This window comes from Chenopodium quinoa, unplaced genomic scaffold (assembly GCF_001683475.1).
Source record: "Chenopodium quinoa cultivar QQ74 unplaced genomic scaffold, ASM168347v1, whole genome shotgun sequence".
NCBI lineage: Eukaryota > Viridiplantae > Streptophyta > Magnoliopsida > Caryophyllales > Amaranthaceae > Chenopodium > Chenopodium quinoa.
In genome coordinates, this window is record NW_018744991.1 from 812,461 (window position 1) to 827,945 (window position 15,485).

At 39.8% G+C, this 15,485-nt stretch overlaps 2 protein-coding genes across 5 annotated transcripts; one reads left to right on the forward strand and one right to left on the reverse strand.

Moving 5' to 3' along the window:
• Positions 1 to 67: 67 nt before the first annotated feature.
• LOC110706839 (glucose-induced degradation protein 8 homolog) lies at positions 68 to 7,606 on the reverse strand. 4 transcript variants are annotated; one of them, XM_021884811.1, is made up of 7 exons: positions 7,447 to 7,606; positions 7,142 to 7,165; positions 6,819 to 6,978; positions 6,582 to 6,688; positions 954 to 1,085; positions 640 to 796; positions 68 to 498 (listed from the first exon to the last, which is right to left on the reverse strand). In XM_021884811.1, exons 2-7 carry the CDS (start codon positions 7,142 to 7,144, stop codon positions 377 to 379), a joined length of 681 nt encoding a protein of 226 aa, XP_021740503.1. In that variant the 5' UTR covers positions 7,145 to 7,165; positions 7,447 to 7,606; the 3' UTR covers positions 68 to 376. The 4 variants fall into 4 exon arrangements, with proteins under 4 accessions (XP_021740503.1, XP_021740501.1, XP_021740500.1 ...); XM_021884809.1 differs by having other exon boundaries at positions 7,142 to 7,216; XM_021884808.1 differs by having other exon boundaries at positions 7,142 to 7,231.
• A 1,996-nt stretch (positions 7,607 to 9,602) lies between these two features.
• Positions 9,603 to 10,510, forward strand: LOC110706756. Its single transcript, XM_021884711.1, has 2 exons — positions 9,603 to 9,979; positions 10,048 to 10,510. The coding sequence occupies exons 1-2, from the start codon at positions 9,603 to 9,605 to the stop codon at positions 10,508 to 10,510; spliced, it is 840 nt and encodes a 279-aa protein (XP_021740403.1).
• The last annotated feature ends 4,975 nt before the right edge of the window (positions 10,511 to 15,485 follow it).

The window sequence follows — 15,485 nt, forward strand, 5'->3', positions numbered from 1 at the left end:
TGTCATCAACCAGAAAGGTGATTTTACTATGGACATCAATAAGCTCCTATTTAGAAATGATAGTTGATTTAGGGAGTTATTAGAAACAAAATACATTATAAGTCCCCAAAGAAAGCCAGTATATTTCCCCAGAAGAGCAACAAAAAACTTAAAAAGCACTGACATTAATGAATTATCATCTGTGCAATGGGCAATGGCTCAAAAGTCACTGAAAAGCTTTAAAGAGAGATGGGAAAAATGGTCCTAACTATTAACAATATATCCAAGAGGAAAGACTAACTAAGTCTTTTCAGATTACAAGCTTGAATCCAAGGTACGATAAGCTTGACTTTGAGATACAAGCTAGAGGGGGATAGAGCATCAACTTGCACACCTGTTAAATGGCAGGGTCTTCTAGCTTGGCAGATGACAAATCGTTTATTCGAGGATAAGAAGCTTTTTCATCGAGTTGATTTTGAGCCCATATAAGCATTTTCAATAAGCTTGGTAGCTTGGGATCTGGTAGTGAAGACCATTGTTTGTAACAGGTATATCAAACAAACACAATGAATCAGAAATTGAAAAGAAATAACACAATGGCAGTCAAGTATCGAATTTGTAAAAACAGAGAGAGAGATAGATGAGCAAACTTGAGCATACCTTTTTCGTGACTCTGACTTGTGAGAATGGCAGCATTTACCTCACTGGCTGTCTTCAAACGTTGTGAGATGTCCAGAAGCTCCCCAACTGGGCAGTTAGAGACATCTTCAAAGGCAAGGAGTGCAACAGTTCTCTCCAACTCTTCTAGGAAGCTTTGCTGTGATACATTTCATAATTTAATTAGCACCATTAATAATGACAACACTATATATAAAGAGAAAGGATGCAGTTCTGAAATCTATAATGGATAAAAAAAAAAGACTATTTGACATATGTACAGATGACAATTTTGCTTTAAGGAGACAAAGTATTACATTTTCTTCCCCCCTCGGAGCAAGCTCTTCCTGAGCAAACTCCAAAGCCTCTTCTATCTTCCCATTCCTGATCAGTTCTATCAATCTTTGTTGTTGAAGATGGAAAAACAGTTGTGGGTTTGTATCAAGTATCTGCACAAGATATTATCAAGCAGAGAAGTCAGATCAACATACAGAATAAGGAAATGACTGAAAGTAAAGCTTGTGAGTTATGATCATATACAAATTTCAACAATTAGTCGTTTCTAACTATCATCAAACAAACAATATGGATTACTTGGAATTGGGTGTGTACAAGTCTACTACCAAACACCAACTCCGGGTTTTCTTTATGTTCGTCAGTGATCAACACCACAGTGAGGCTCCTTTGAAAGCAGAGTTCTTTGGGAAATATAACATATAGCCAAACTATCTACTGCAGCAGAGGTACTCATGATGACAACCTTGGCCAGTATGGAGTACTTTATACATGCTGAGTAATACTTAGTATATGGCATAAAACTATGTGATCTCCATTAGTCCAATATAAGCAGGCAGCGACATGCTATCTAAAACAGAAAAGTCATGGCCCAGTGACCCTAACCAAACACGTGGAGTAAACACCTAAAGCATGTCCTCCATCTACCTCTACTTTCAAGTAAAACAAGTAAAATCTTTTGAAAGCGAAGCAGCTATGAAGAAACAGAATAATAATGATAAGCTGCCCATTCCTAGAAATGTCCTGCTACTGGTATAATGGTAGTGACTTGTTAGTTATTTAGTTGAATGGATTAAGTGCTTTGGTAACGCTTACTGCTATCGAGCACTTACAGGTAAGTTTCATGGAGCAAAAGCAGTTGAATACTGATGATAAAGCTAGACTAAGATACTTGGGAGTTGGGGACAGACCTGATTAAACTTAAAACTCAAGCAAAGCTACCAACTTGGTTAAATTTCGACTCAAATCAAGCTTGACTCAAGCTCACACTCCTCCACAAGATGATTCAAGCTACCCTACCATCTACCTAATATGATCACTGATGCATGCTAAAAAGATTGTAAGTCTGGACATTTTTCATTAACTGTACGTCTGGGAACTCAAACACTGATACCTGTGGGGATTAGTCATTAGTAAAAGATTATTAGATTATTTCAAGCAAAGCAGAATATTAAGAAACATGTGCCAATCCAATGTGCCAGCCAGAACATGTGAGAGACTCCACCTAAATTCTATTATTTCTTCTATCTAAAAGACCAAATGGGCCCAGGCTCACAGTTGAAAAGGAGAATGAAGTTCTAATTTTTCTCTCTTTGATAAGCAGAAGTAATAGCTTAAATTTCATTTTAGAAAGACAACAGCAATAGACTGGAAAGTAATCATATATCCTTTTCATTTCTTCTCTTTGACCTTAAGAGGCAGTAGTATTTGAGAGTTGAAAAGCAACATCTCCACAATTTAGCCTTTAATTATCATATTTATCAACAACTCCATATATTAAAAAGGCGCTTCGCATAATGTTGCACCAAATTATACATATTGAAAACCTATCAAGATATCCAAACTGAAACTGAGGGTTCCCAAACAAAAACAAAAACAAAGGCTCATTTGGTATGCAAGGGGGGAAAAACTTTATAATAAAATCTTGCTTTGGAATGCTTACTAAGATTAGTCTTTTCTAAAACATTTGGATTCAGGCAATCCATCCAAGTTAAAGAGTCTGAAATAAGTATATAACCGATTTTATTAATAATAGACATAGTGTGGCAATCTCATTAATATATTTTTAAGCTAAAGAATTTATGGATCAAAACTTCAAGAAGGTAATACGACATTTGATGCCTGGCTCCAAAGCATCAGGAAAAAATGGCATTCTCGTGGCTAAATAGCTAGGATTTAAAAAAAAAAAAAAAATGTAATTGAAGAGGATTACATCAGTGTCATCAAATAAAACAAGGTGAGATGCTTAATACAATTTCTGACACAAAACCTAATGGAAATGAATCGCTACACGTTTGGCTATCCCCAATCACTTGCGAGGCCAACAAAGTAGTTGATTAATGGCTTATTATGGGCATCAAATGTTCCTCCCTCACTGTTTGGTTTGATACGACTGATGTAATTCTTGCTTCCATCACTTGTAAGAGTTTTTTCAATTAACACTTACATTCAGGTCTAACCTAGTTTTCTCTCCTTAAAAAAAAATATAATTATGATGTTGATGACAGCGACAAAGAAAATGAAAGCAGCAATGAACAATAATACATTTACATATAGCGGAGAGGAAGGAAAGGTCTGCCATATGAGAGAGAAGACAAACTACAAGCACATAAAATTTGGATTGGTCTTGGACCATTGAGAAGCCATTAGGGCTTAAAGTCTAACTAAGTGAGCATGCCTAGTGAAATATGTTACTCGACTATTCATTTAACCTCAACTTTAAAAGCATGGGATGTATATGCCACAACTGTATTTTTCTGAAGTATGGGATGAATATCATCAACCAAAAAGGTGATTTTTCTACGGATATCAATAAGCTCCTATGTAGAAATAATAATGGCCACCTTTATCACTAAAAATCACTTAGTATTTAGCTACTTTGTATACTACTAATAGTTTATTTAGGAAGTTATTAGAAACAAAATACATTATAGTCTCCAAAGAAAGCCAGTAAATTTCCACAGAACAGCACCAAAAAACTTAAAAGCACTGACATTAATGAATTATCATCTGTGCAATGGCTCAAAAGCCTCACTGAAAAGCTTTAAAGAGAGATTGGAAAAAATGGTCCTAACTATTAACAATATATCCAAGAGATAAGCAATAAGATTGACTCTGAGATACAAGCTAGAGGAGGATAGAACATCAACTAGCACACCTGTTAAATGGCAGGATCTTCTAGCTTGGCAGATGAAAAATCGTTTATTCAAGGATAAGCGGATTTTTCATCTAGTTGATTTTGAGCCCATATCTGACACGGTTTCGTGTTCAATTACCGACTCGGATATATTACGATAAAGTTTCATGATTTACTCTCTTTCCTACCATTTCTTACACAAACGTCACATGCTTTCATCCCTCTCCTACCATCCTTGGTTTTTTGTTGCTATGTTAACAAACAAAAAGTAAAAATGCATACAAACTAGAACTATGTTGTGCCTAATTTCCAAAATTTGAAATTAGAGCTCTAATCCCAACCATTTTCCTGATAATATTTTAACAGTAAAAAAGTTTCTCAAAGATTAAAGACAAAATTAAGTACTACATATCAGATAAGGGTTGCAGACCTGATTAATCCAAATTTTTAGATGCTGGAAATATGATTATAAGAATCATTTCATAGCAGACTCATGCTGCATATTCTGGTCTAGTGTTCACTCATAGAAAAACTTATCCCTGTCTTGATGATCACACTTTTTTATTAATAAGAACTAACATAGAGCAGCCAAACTATTGACAGGCTTTAAGCAAAATAAGTGCTAAATGATAAGGTACATGATTGCTAGGTTGCCTAGGTATTGAGCACCCAGAAATTCTTTACTCGATATTCCAGGGTCAATCTAAAGTCATTAGAGATGAGAAAAGGCTATTTCTATATTTCTATGATTATTTCTCCAGTTTCATGCTACATACTTGGTCAAAATGGCCCCAAGGGTATGAGCAAGAACTCAAACGCTTTGATAATCGCAATTTAAAAGCTGCATGAAAAATGAATTGAAAAAAGGGAAATTTTGAACAATTGAACCAAAGACACATAGCCAGTGCCTCAACTCATCCATTAATACAAGGAAAAATTTACAGAAATAATCCCACCTTTTATGGTTCTTCTCAAACTAATCCTAACTTTCGATTAACTCAATATAATTCCACCTTTGGACTTATCTTCTCATTTTAGTCCATATTTACCTGCTACCTGTTGAACAGGTTCAATTAAAGAGTTTAATATTTATCTTTTCTAAAATTTAATTTCAATCCTAAATTTAATTCTCTCTCCTCTCTCCACCCCAAATCCACTCTAAAACCACCTACCCTGCTACTCACCGCCATTAACCCACCACCACACAATCACCACCGTCGCTGCCACCACCAAGCATCATAACCACCCTCATTAGACCACCGCAGCTAACCCGACCGCTTCCACTTTCCTTCTCGCCTGTCCTCGGCTCCAATTGGGTGCTTCATTAAAATTTAAAATTAAAGATACTGCAAGTATCCACCGCCGATGTTATGTGGGTTGTTGGGGATTTTGTGGATTGTAGTGGGCGTGTCTTTATATGGAGATAGGTGTTGTGGGTTGAGGGTTGTATCGTTGGTTTGGGCTTTGGTTGTGGGCGGCTTTGTTGATGGTGGGGGTGTTTATGGTGGACTTCGATTGATGGTGGTTGTGGTGGGATGGGCTTCAGTTGGTTGTGGTGGTGAGTTTGAGGGTGGGTCTTGAGCTTGTGTGTTACACGGTGGGGATGGGTGGGTGCAATTAGGAATTTTTAAAGTAATTTTTATTTTTTATCAAGGTATAATTTATTAGTTTATTATGTGTAATAAAATACTTTGTACGTCATTTGGTTTAATAATGTAGAAAATACTTGGATTTACCTATAATTGTAGGTCACTAACAAGTAATGGACCAAAATGGGAAGATAGCCAATGAAGGTTGGATTATCTTGAGTTAATCAAAAGTTAGGATTATTTTGAGAAGAACCATAAAAGGTGGGATTATTTTTGTAAATTTTTCCTTAATACAAGTGTTCAAAGGAATTCTTTTCCATTGCAAGCCTAAGCGACAATATCAAGACCATGCTTGCCATAATGCCCTAGAACCCTCAAGAGAGTGCAAGAAGAGGAAGAAACATGTTCAAATGGCCTATGGAAGTCAGTGGGAACAACTTATATAACAGGATGATAGAAGGGCATGTTACAATAAGTAAAGACTACAAGTTAGACTTCAACAAACTAATTATATTTGCAACAACAGTGTGCTTTTACGAATACACTGATAAGACAGTACAAGACCAAATAGGTGTACCATTTACAAAAATAGTGGCAAATATGTGCAAGAAGTTCAATTTGAACTTGGTGACACACATTATAGAATAGGTGAAAACATCAAACAAAGTTGATAGAGAGCAGAGAGACCAATGAAAGGCTAGTTGATGACTTGGTGCAGCCATGCAGGTGCAAAATAGCAACAATATGTACCAGCGCGTGAGCTCATTACCCGTAGCTGACCAAGTTCTATTTTAGAGTGATACACACGTATGGGCAACAGGCCGGTGGTAGCTCACAGCTATCACACCACTCTCATAATCACTTACTTAAGACTATCAATTTTATCAATATTTAAGCTATATGAAACCACTAGGCACAAAAAATTTTAACTTAACCACATTCAGTCTCAAGGATCTCATCAAGCACGCCATCCCGAAGTAAAAACCTTGTGTAAGTCCAGAAGATGAAGGTACAGACGAACGAACAGATTTTGATAACAATATATTAAATGGACATGGGGGAAGCATCACCGCCAACTATCAAGCAAATTGACACACTGAATTGAAAAGGCAGGGTTTAAACTAAAGACATCCTTCTATTGATGAACAAAGAAATAAACAGAAATCTAAAATGATGAGCTATAACCACTATTTAGGTGCACTAACCTCCGGATTCAAATCATTAACTTTCTCAATCGCGTCCTCTACATTTCCACACTGTACAGCCTTCTTAACCGCCATTCGATCTGTGATCGTTGCAAGATCAATATCCGCTACGCATCATTAAGGATATGCAAACTAAAAAATATCATGATACAAAAAAGGAAAAAATAAATAAATAAATAAATAAACAGAACCGATACAACAACATAATGTATAAATTACAACACAAAGAAAGGATACGCTCGGTTCCAGACTCCGAACGAAACTTTTCCGCAGCATCAACATAACCCTCAGTAACAAGAAAATTCATCACTAGTTTGTTCATATCCTCCTTTCTAATCTTTACATCATTAAGTTTTCTCTCCCATTCTTCCTTTGTTATCACTTTTTTCGATGTCGCCTACACACAACATAATTTTATCAATCAAAATCAATTGACTCGATAAACCGAAAACAACAACAAAATCTTATCAATCGACATGATAGCCCGAAAACAACAACAAAATCTTATCATAATACAATTCAGACTACAATACTGGAAAAGGAGGTGAGCAGATAATTACCATGGATTCCTGGATATATGCAAGCTGACGAACAACCCAAAATATTGACATCAGTTATAATACCTTCAAATTCATCTGAAAATCAAAGAACTAATCCTACAAATTACCCTATATCATATCCAGAAAAACACTAGTATCATTGATTTTGACTCAATTGTGAGAATTAAACATGAACAATTAGGATGAACAATGATTTTGCAGAGTTTTCTAGTGTAATTAGCAGATGCATTGCGAAAAAATAATCGAGTAAAACTGAAAAACGAAACCCTAGTTCAAAGTTAAAAGATGCAAGAAGAGAGAGATACCTAAAGTGATTGATTCTAAATTTGATTTTCGGGAGATTCGGCGATTTTCTGAACGATTTCGTCGGCAAAGTTTGATAACCGGAATCGTTGATATCCTTTTCCTCTAAGGGGGGTGTTTTGTACAGGAATAGAGGGTGGGAATGGGAATTTTAGGACATGTTATTTTCAACTTACTTCATGCACTTATTATTCTTATTATTAGTTAGGGGCTGTTTGGTTCGCACAGGGAAATCGGAAATGGAATGTAGAAAGAGAATGCAAGAGAAAGGAAAGGAATTCCCCTGATTTGAGCTAGTCGTTTGGTTGTGTCCAGGAAACGGAATGAACTATTCATTGATTCCTTTTGTGGTTGCTTGGTTCAAACTAGGGAATCAAACCATGATTTTTAAATTTTCTTTTTTTTTCTTTTTCATATAATAACCTCCTTTTATATAATAAGCAAAAAAAAATAAGGAAAAAACTTATTTTTCTGTAATATGGAAAAATAGACCTGTAAAATGAAAAAATATTTTCATATTTTCCATAGTTTCCTGTAACATGAAAAAATATACTTTTATACTTTCCATACTTTCCTGTAATATTCCAAGAGAGACCTGTTTCATATCATGTTTTGTGAAAATAATACCAAAATATTGTTCATAGACCACGACAGTTTTGATCATACCAAAATACTGTTCCATAACAACAAAATTTTTAATCATACCAAAGCTAATAACACCTAATTCAAAACAAACTAGGTAACCACGACAAAAGTTATAAGCATCACCGTTTTCCCTATAAGACTCTTAACATAACTACTTTTCAAAGCGTCTGGACACTTTGAAAATATCATAAGCTTGTGTGGTTTCGAAGCTAGATCTTCAGCAACTTCAAACACTTGTTTAGGAGTGACACCCTCTAAATTGAGAGAGAGTAGTTCCTCTAGCACTTGTTCACTCTGCTGCACTAATTTTTTCTCTCTTTCATGTGTATCTTTTTCACGTTCATTAGTGTGTGCCATTACATTAGCCATAGTGGAAAGATGAACATTCATATCTTTCATGAATGTTTATAAGCTGGCCAACTCGTTTGAACTACAAGCACCATACCATTATTAGTAAATATTATATATTTGTAATCATTATTTTAATATATCTCTCACTAGAAAGTGAGCCCTTCTCACCACAGGTGAGTCCTTCCTTAGCTGAGCTAGGGTTTATGCTAAGTAACAGTGCTGGCTTTTGTTTCTTAATATCTTACTGTGAATCTCCTTCTGAGCTCGTGGATTGGTGTTTTCCTAAAGCTCCTTCTAGGTGGGATAGGGTTTTCTTTAGTTTGCTTCTGTTTGTGGTATTATCCTCCTTTCCATCTTCCAAGATTATCCCTCTTCTAAGATTTATGCTGTTACTGGGAATACTCTTCGCCTTCTATAAAAGCTACAAACCTTTCACCTCTCCTTGGTTGCAACAATTCAACTGGGCTAATATTTGGGCGGCTCAAGCAACCAATCCCCATTTAGCATTAAATGCTCCAAGCTCATAATTAGCTGTCAGTACCTATTATTAGGCTATTGTTGAGTGTTATTAGCATTGTTAATTACAATGTTCTTCCTCCCTATGCTTAAACTGGTGCGTCTACCAATACCTCTTGCTTTGCTATAAATGCAAAGTGTTCTTCATCAAAATATCTCAAACACATTTCTCTTCTCTTCTTAGTATTCCTTTCTTTATTCTGTTTTCTTCTGTCTTATTCTACTCTTTCCTCTTTCCTTTCTACCTTCTTTTCTGTCTTTTTGTAAAGTATGAGTAATCATAATCAATCTCACAACAATCATAATGAGCATAACAACCCGTATCTAAGAGGGGGACCACTCATCCCTCCTCCACCAGATTTTAATTTGACTTCTAACCATATTAACTTCAATGCTTGTGTCATTGGGTCTTTTGTTGGACCACACCCTCCATCAGAGTCGTTTGTGCAACACATTATTAACTCTCGGTGGATAAGAAGGGGTGCAATTAGGGTCCACAGGTCTGGGCCTTACTATCTATTCGAATGTTCGAATAGGGAAGATCAGGAGGGTCTTGTCCGCATCAACTCTACAATCATTGAAGGCAGAATCATCAATTTTAGAAGGCACCAATCTGACTTTGTTCCCCACCAAATGAGTTTTCACCATGACTAGGTTGTGGGTAAGAGTCTATGGACTTCCATTGGCTTACTTAACCATTGGATGGGCTCGTCAAATCTTTCGAAATTTGGGATATATAGAGGAGCTTGATCATGACGGAGAGAACCTACCTCTCCAAGCAGAATTAAGGGCTAGAATGCTCGTTGATATTCCACTCCCCCTCATACCGGGCTGCTTCATTCCCCTTGAAGGTGACCGAGTTATATGGGTTTACCTAAGGTATGAAGGGGTCTTCAAATTTTGCAAGCTATGTGGGTGTGCTGGCCACTCTACGGCTAGATGCTTGCTGCATCCTGCGACAGCTAGAAGGAGGGTCAGAAGCAGACTTGATGAAGTTGAGGCAGACGGTATAAGGGTCTTGAGGTCTTGTATGGCTCGTCTGAATATCCTTTTTATACTGATTATATTTATGGTTTGCCGGACATATACAGATTCCGCAATACTAGCGCGGATCTAAGGCGGCTAGAGGAACCGGAAGATAATACAATCTATCAAAGAGTTCCGAGTGAAAATATGGAATTTGATGATGATACATTTCACGAGAATCCACCTTACTCCCCGGACAGTGACAAGAGTGAACACTTTCACATCGGGGAGGAGGACTTTTCTGAGGATTTGGAATTAGCAGAAATGGAGAGTGCACCGGTTCAAATGGATCTCACACTCTCACCTGGGAGAAGACTTGGGCTGGGGAACGATCCATATGCAGAATTTACTTCAAATAGGGTGTCAAACCTTAATCACAGTCGGCCACAATCTCAAATGGGAGGGGCTTCTCTTCCACCCCCTACCCGTCCTAACTTCAAGGGATCCACTTATGAGGTGGGGGAATCCTCTGCTGCTCAACAGAGGCCCATGCTCGAAGGATCCACCTTTGAAATAGGCGAGGCTTGAGCAGGCCAACAAAGACAGCAACAAAGTAGAGGCCTAGGAACTCTCTTTCACACCCTAGGCATCTCTGAATGGGCTGCTTCACCTGTTGCTTTCGGCATCAACAACTCCAACTTTTTGGGTAATAGAATTCAAGCCCCACCCCCGACCTCTTTGTTGCAAGTTGGGATGTTTAATTCCTCAATAATGGCGACAAACAGGGTGGAATCTGAGCATCTTTATGACGAGGAATATGCGTGTGTGATTGAAGCAAGTACTATTCTTTATCTGGGAATCAGGAATGCAAGAAACAATGATCCACGAAGGATTGCACATGGGCCGAGAGCCTCTACTCCACCATTCCTAAGGCTCACTAATTCTGAACTTGCGTGGTTGTCGAACCTCCCTCTCACGGAGTTCGACCCCCCTAATACCCCGGTATCTCCTTTTACTTCTTTTAACTTTACCGATTTATTTAACTATGATGATAGTGCTAACGCAAGGCAGAGAATAATAGAGGCAACAAAGCACAACCTGCATTCTTGTGACGGTGACTCGGTTAGGCAAAGTGAAACGGACTATACTTGGGTGGAAAGGAGGAGACTTAGGAGGCTGCACAGATGGTCGGAGAAGGGAGGGTTCAACATTTGGTTAAGGGATAAAAATGGTAACAACAGGTTTGCTTCGAAGGCCATTTCCGACCCTAATATGGCGAGGGAATTTGAAATTGAAATTGATGAGGATCTAGCTCGGTGGGCTAAACTAAAGAGGCCACAAGAACTGTCATCTTCTTCTTCCGAATCTTGCAAGAGACAAAAGAGTGAAGAGGTTACTTCAATGCTTAGGGTAATTCAGGATGACATGGATATTGACTTACAAGTGACTATCTTTAGAATCGGTGGAAATTTCGACAAAGGGTGAGGTGGCTGCACCAGAACAGCCCCCAAGGGGTTTATGAATATCGTTGCATGGAATTGCAGGGGCTTGAATGATCCACACTCCCTTGCAACCCCATAGCTGGTGTGGATCTACCGATCGAAAGTGCCTATGTTTATGTTTGTTTCGGAAACTAAAATGGCTTATAGTAATGTCGCTTATAAATTAGATTTTCTAAGGCCAACTTCAGTTTTTGGGTATGATTCGGATGGTAGTAGTGGGGGTCTTTTAGTGTTAAGTTGGTGTAATGATGTAGTTAAATGCTTGTACTCGTCTAAAAACTTCATCCTTTGTAAAATCTCTGAGATTAATGGAAATTTTAAGTATGTGCTTTTCCTTTACGGTGAGCCTCAGGTGGAGAATAGAAGAGTAGTATAGGAATTTCTACAACTTCTATTGGACGAATAAAAAAATGTCCTTATTATTGGTGATTTCAACCAAATTGAAAGTAGGAATGATAAACTTCGAGGTAAAGGAAGTGATGCTTTTCTTGATTGGAGACTAAGTAGTGATGTCGCCGAGGTCTCGTTCTCAGGACTCGGTTTACTTGGAGTAACAAGAGAAAACATCGGGAGCTCATTCTAGAAAGACTTGACCGAGCCTATATTACCGGGGAATGGTTCAATCACACCCCGGATGGAAGAGTTGTTCATGAGTCGATCATATGCTCCGATCATGTTGCAATCACTTACTACTCCAATCCTACTTCTAAAGGTCAAACAGGCCTTACCAAATTGAAAATTGGTACCTCCGGTTTCCGGAGGTAAAAGCAATTGTTCATGATTCTTGGAAGCTAGAAGTGCAAGGTTCTTGTATGTTTCAGCTTACTAAAAAGTTAAGTATGTTGAGAACTACTCTTCAAAGTTGGTGTTTAAAAAACAAGAAGATGTGGGGAATTAACTGGAGAAATATTTCTAAGGACTTGAGTATGGTGGGTAGGGGTGTACATAAACAGGACCGGACCTGAAAACCGACCTGATCCGGACCTGTTGGGACCGGACCTGACCCGGACCTGTAGATTCAGGTCCGGTCCCGGTCCTTAAAATTCAAGGTTTCCGGTCCCGGTCCGGATCAGGTCCAAACCCGGGGTTTTCAGGTCTGGACCTGAAACCCGGTAAAAATGTATTTTAAAAAAAAAAAACTTTTTTTTTCCCAAATATCAAAACAAGAAGTCAGTTCATTTCTAACCCTAACTTAATCACTCACTCCCTAACCCACTCAGCCAACACAAGTCACACAACACACTTACAAACCCACTCCCTCACGCTGCACACTCCTCTAGCGACCACTGGATCGCGCGACTCTAGCAACCCCAGCCACTTGCGACTCTAGCAACCGCAACCACCACATGGCGCGACTCCAGCAACCACAGCCACCAAAACACGCGACTCTAGCGACCGCAACCACCAGATCGCGCGACTCCAGCGACTGCAACCACCAAAACGCGCGACACTAGAGGCCGCAACCACCAGATCGCGCGATTCCAGCGAACGCAGCCACCAGAACGCGCGATTCCAGCGAACGCAGCCACCAAAACGCGCGACTCCGGCGACCGCATCCACCAGATCGCGCGACTCCAGCGACTGCAGCCACCCAATCATACACCAATCGCCCTCTTACTCGCTTCACGATCTACCCCGACCTTCCTTTGCGACCATCTACTTTGAAGGTGGTAGATCTGGTGGTTACTGTTGTCTAGTATTTTTGGTGTTTGGGAATTGGGACTCTAGCGACCGCAGCCACCAGATCGCGCGACTCCAGCGACTGCAGCCACCAGAACGCGCGACACTAGAGGCCGCAACCACCAGATTGCGCTATTCCAGCGAACGCAGCCACCAGAACGCGCGATTCCAGCGAACGCAGCCACCAGAACGCGCGACTCCGGCGACCGCATCCACCAGATCGCGCGACTCCAGCGACTGCAGCCACCCAATCATACACCAATCGCCCTCTTACTCGCTTCACGATCTACCCCGACCTTCCTTTGCGACCATCTACTTTCAAGGTGGTAGATCTGGTGGTTACTGTTGTCTAGTATTTTTGGTGTTTGGGAATTGGGACTCTAGCGACCGCAGCCACCAGATCGCGCGACTCCAGCTACTGCAGCCACCAGAACGCGCGACACTAGAGGCCGCAACCACCAGATTGCGCTATTCCAGCGAACGCAGCCACCAGAACGCGCGATTCCAGCGAACGCAGCCACCAGAACGCGCGACTCCGGCGACCGCATCCACCAGATCGCGCGACTCCAGCGACTGCAGCCACCCAATCATACACCAATCGCCCTCTTACTCGCTTCACGATCTACCCCGACCTTCCTTTGCGACCATCTACTTTCAAGGTGGTAGATCTGGTGGTTACTGTTGTCTAGTATTTTTGGTGTTTGGGAATTGGGACTTTAGTCAATTTATACAATTTATGTAGTATTCATGATTGATAATATCAGATTTTATGTTATTATTATTTTATTTTTTAAATAAAAAATTAAAAAATAAATAAAAAAAACAGGTCTATTCAGGTCCGAACCCGGACCGGACCTGATTTTTCAGGTCTAACCCGGAACCGGACCTGTTGAATCAGGTCCGGTCTCCGGTCCTCAAATTTCCCTGATTCAGGTCCCGGTCCCAACAGGTCCGGTCCAGGTCCGGTTCGGTTTTGGACCGGTGTACAGCCCTAATGGTGGGGGATAGCATTGACTCAATACAGGAAGGGGAGTACTACATCAATCAAATTAATTCTCTTATTCCAGAGTGCAAGCTCAACTTTGAGTACTGGAAACAAAGAATGAAATCCAAGTGGATCGAGTTCAGTGATTGTCCCACTCATTTAATGTATAGGAGGGCAAAACAAAAACAACTGCACAAGGAAATCCTGACTTTAAGAAAAGATGAAGAGGTATGGGTCAAAGGGCAAGATGAAGTGGAGGAAGTGGTTCTAAATTCGGTCAAAGAAACTTTCAATCCAACCGTTGGGATCAATCATGAGGTGGACATTGATTTACTACTTCGACAATTGCATATTCAAGCAATAAGTAGGGAGGATCGTGAATGGTTAGATAGACCCTTCACTACTCAAGAAATTAGGAAAGCTATGTTTGATATGCATGGTTCGAAATCGCCGGGACCGGATGGGTTCATTGAGGACTTTTTCCATCTTTATTGGAAGGAAGTTGGCCAACTTGTCGTCGATAGTGTCCAACAGTTCCTCGGTTCTGGTAATATGCTGAAAGAGTGGAACCAATCGCTTCTTGTTCTCATCCCGAAAGTTAAGGTGCCAGAAATTGCAAATCACTTCAGACCTATAAGCCTCTGCAACACAGTCTACAAATGTATCTCATGTATCTCTAAGTGCCTGGTAAACCGTTTGAAAATGGTGCTCCCCATCATTTCTGATTACTAGCATAACTTCATCCCGGGTAGATTTGTGGAAGACAATATTCTTATGAGCCACGAGCTCATGCATCTCATAAACTTTAAAAAGAGTTCGAACTTCATAGTGGTCAAGATAGACATGTCTAAAGCCTATGACAGGGTAAAATGGGTTTTTCTTACAAAGGTTCTTCAGATGTACGGGTTCTCCAACCATTGGATAAGGTTGATCTCACAATGTGTCTCAACAGTGAGTTACAAAATAGTCATCAACAGGCACACCTCGAATCTGTTTCCCCCAAGTATGGGCTAAGACAAGGGGACCCCCTCTCCCCTTATCTTTTTCTCTTTTGTATGGATATTTTATCCAGAACGCTAACCCTGGCTGAAGATATAAACTAGATAAAGGGCTTGAAGGTTTCTAGGAGATCCCTGGCCATCTCCCAACTTTTCTTTGCTGATGATGCTATGCTTTTCTTTCAAGGCTACCGAGGAGTCTTGTTTGTGTGTGAGTGACATTCTTCACAGGTTTGGTAACGCCTCGGGGCAAAGGTTAAACCTTCAAAAATCCTTTGTTAAGTTCTCTTTGGGGGTGCTGGAGGAGGTAAGATGCTCTCTAAAAAGGATCTTGTCTATGTCTGAGAAGTCAAACGTGGGACTGCACCTGGGTGCTCCGATAGATATCCAGGGTAAGA

What these genes read in the sequence shown, in the direction of transcription:
- LOC110706756 (XM_021884711.1), top strand. Translation starts at nt 9,603, where the DNA reads ATGACTAGGTTGTGGGTAAGAGTCTATGGACTTCCATTGGCTTACTTA. An exon ending in GACGGTATAAGGGTCTTGAG is followed by an intron (nt 9,980 to 10,047) that starts GTCTTGTATGGC and finishes GGACATATACAG; the next exon opens with ATTCCGCAATACTAGCGCGG.
- LOC110706839 (XM_021884809.1), bottom strand. Translation starts at nt 7,192, where the DNA reads ATGTCAATATTTTGGGTTGTTCGTCAGCTTGCATATATCCAGGAATCC. An exon ending in CATATATCCAGGAATCCATG is followed by an intron (nt 6,979 to 7,141) that starts GTAATTATCTGC and finishes TGTTGTGTGTAG; the next exon opens with GCGACATCGAAAAAAGTGAT. An exon ending in AAGTCAGAGTCACGAAAAAG is followed by an intron (nt 499 to 639) that starts GTATGCTCAAGT and finishes CTTCACTACCAG; the next exon opens with ATCCCAAGCTACCAAGCTTA.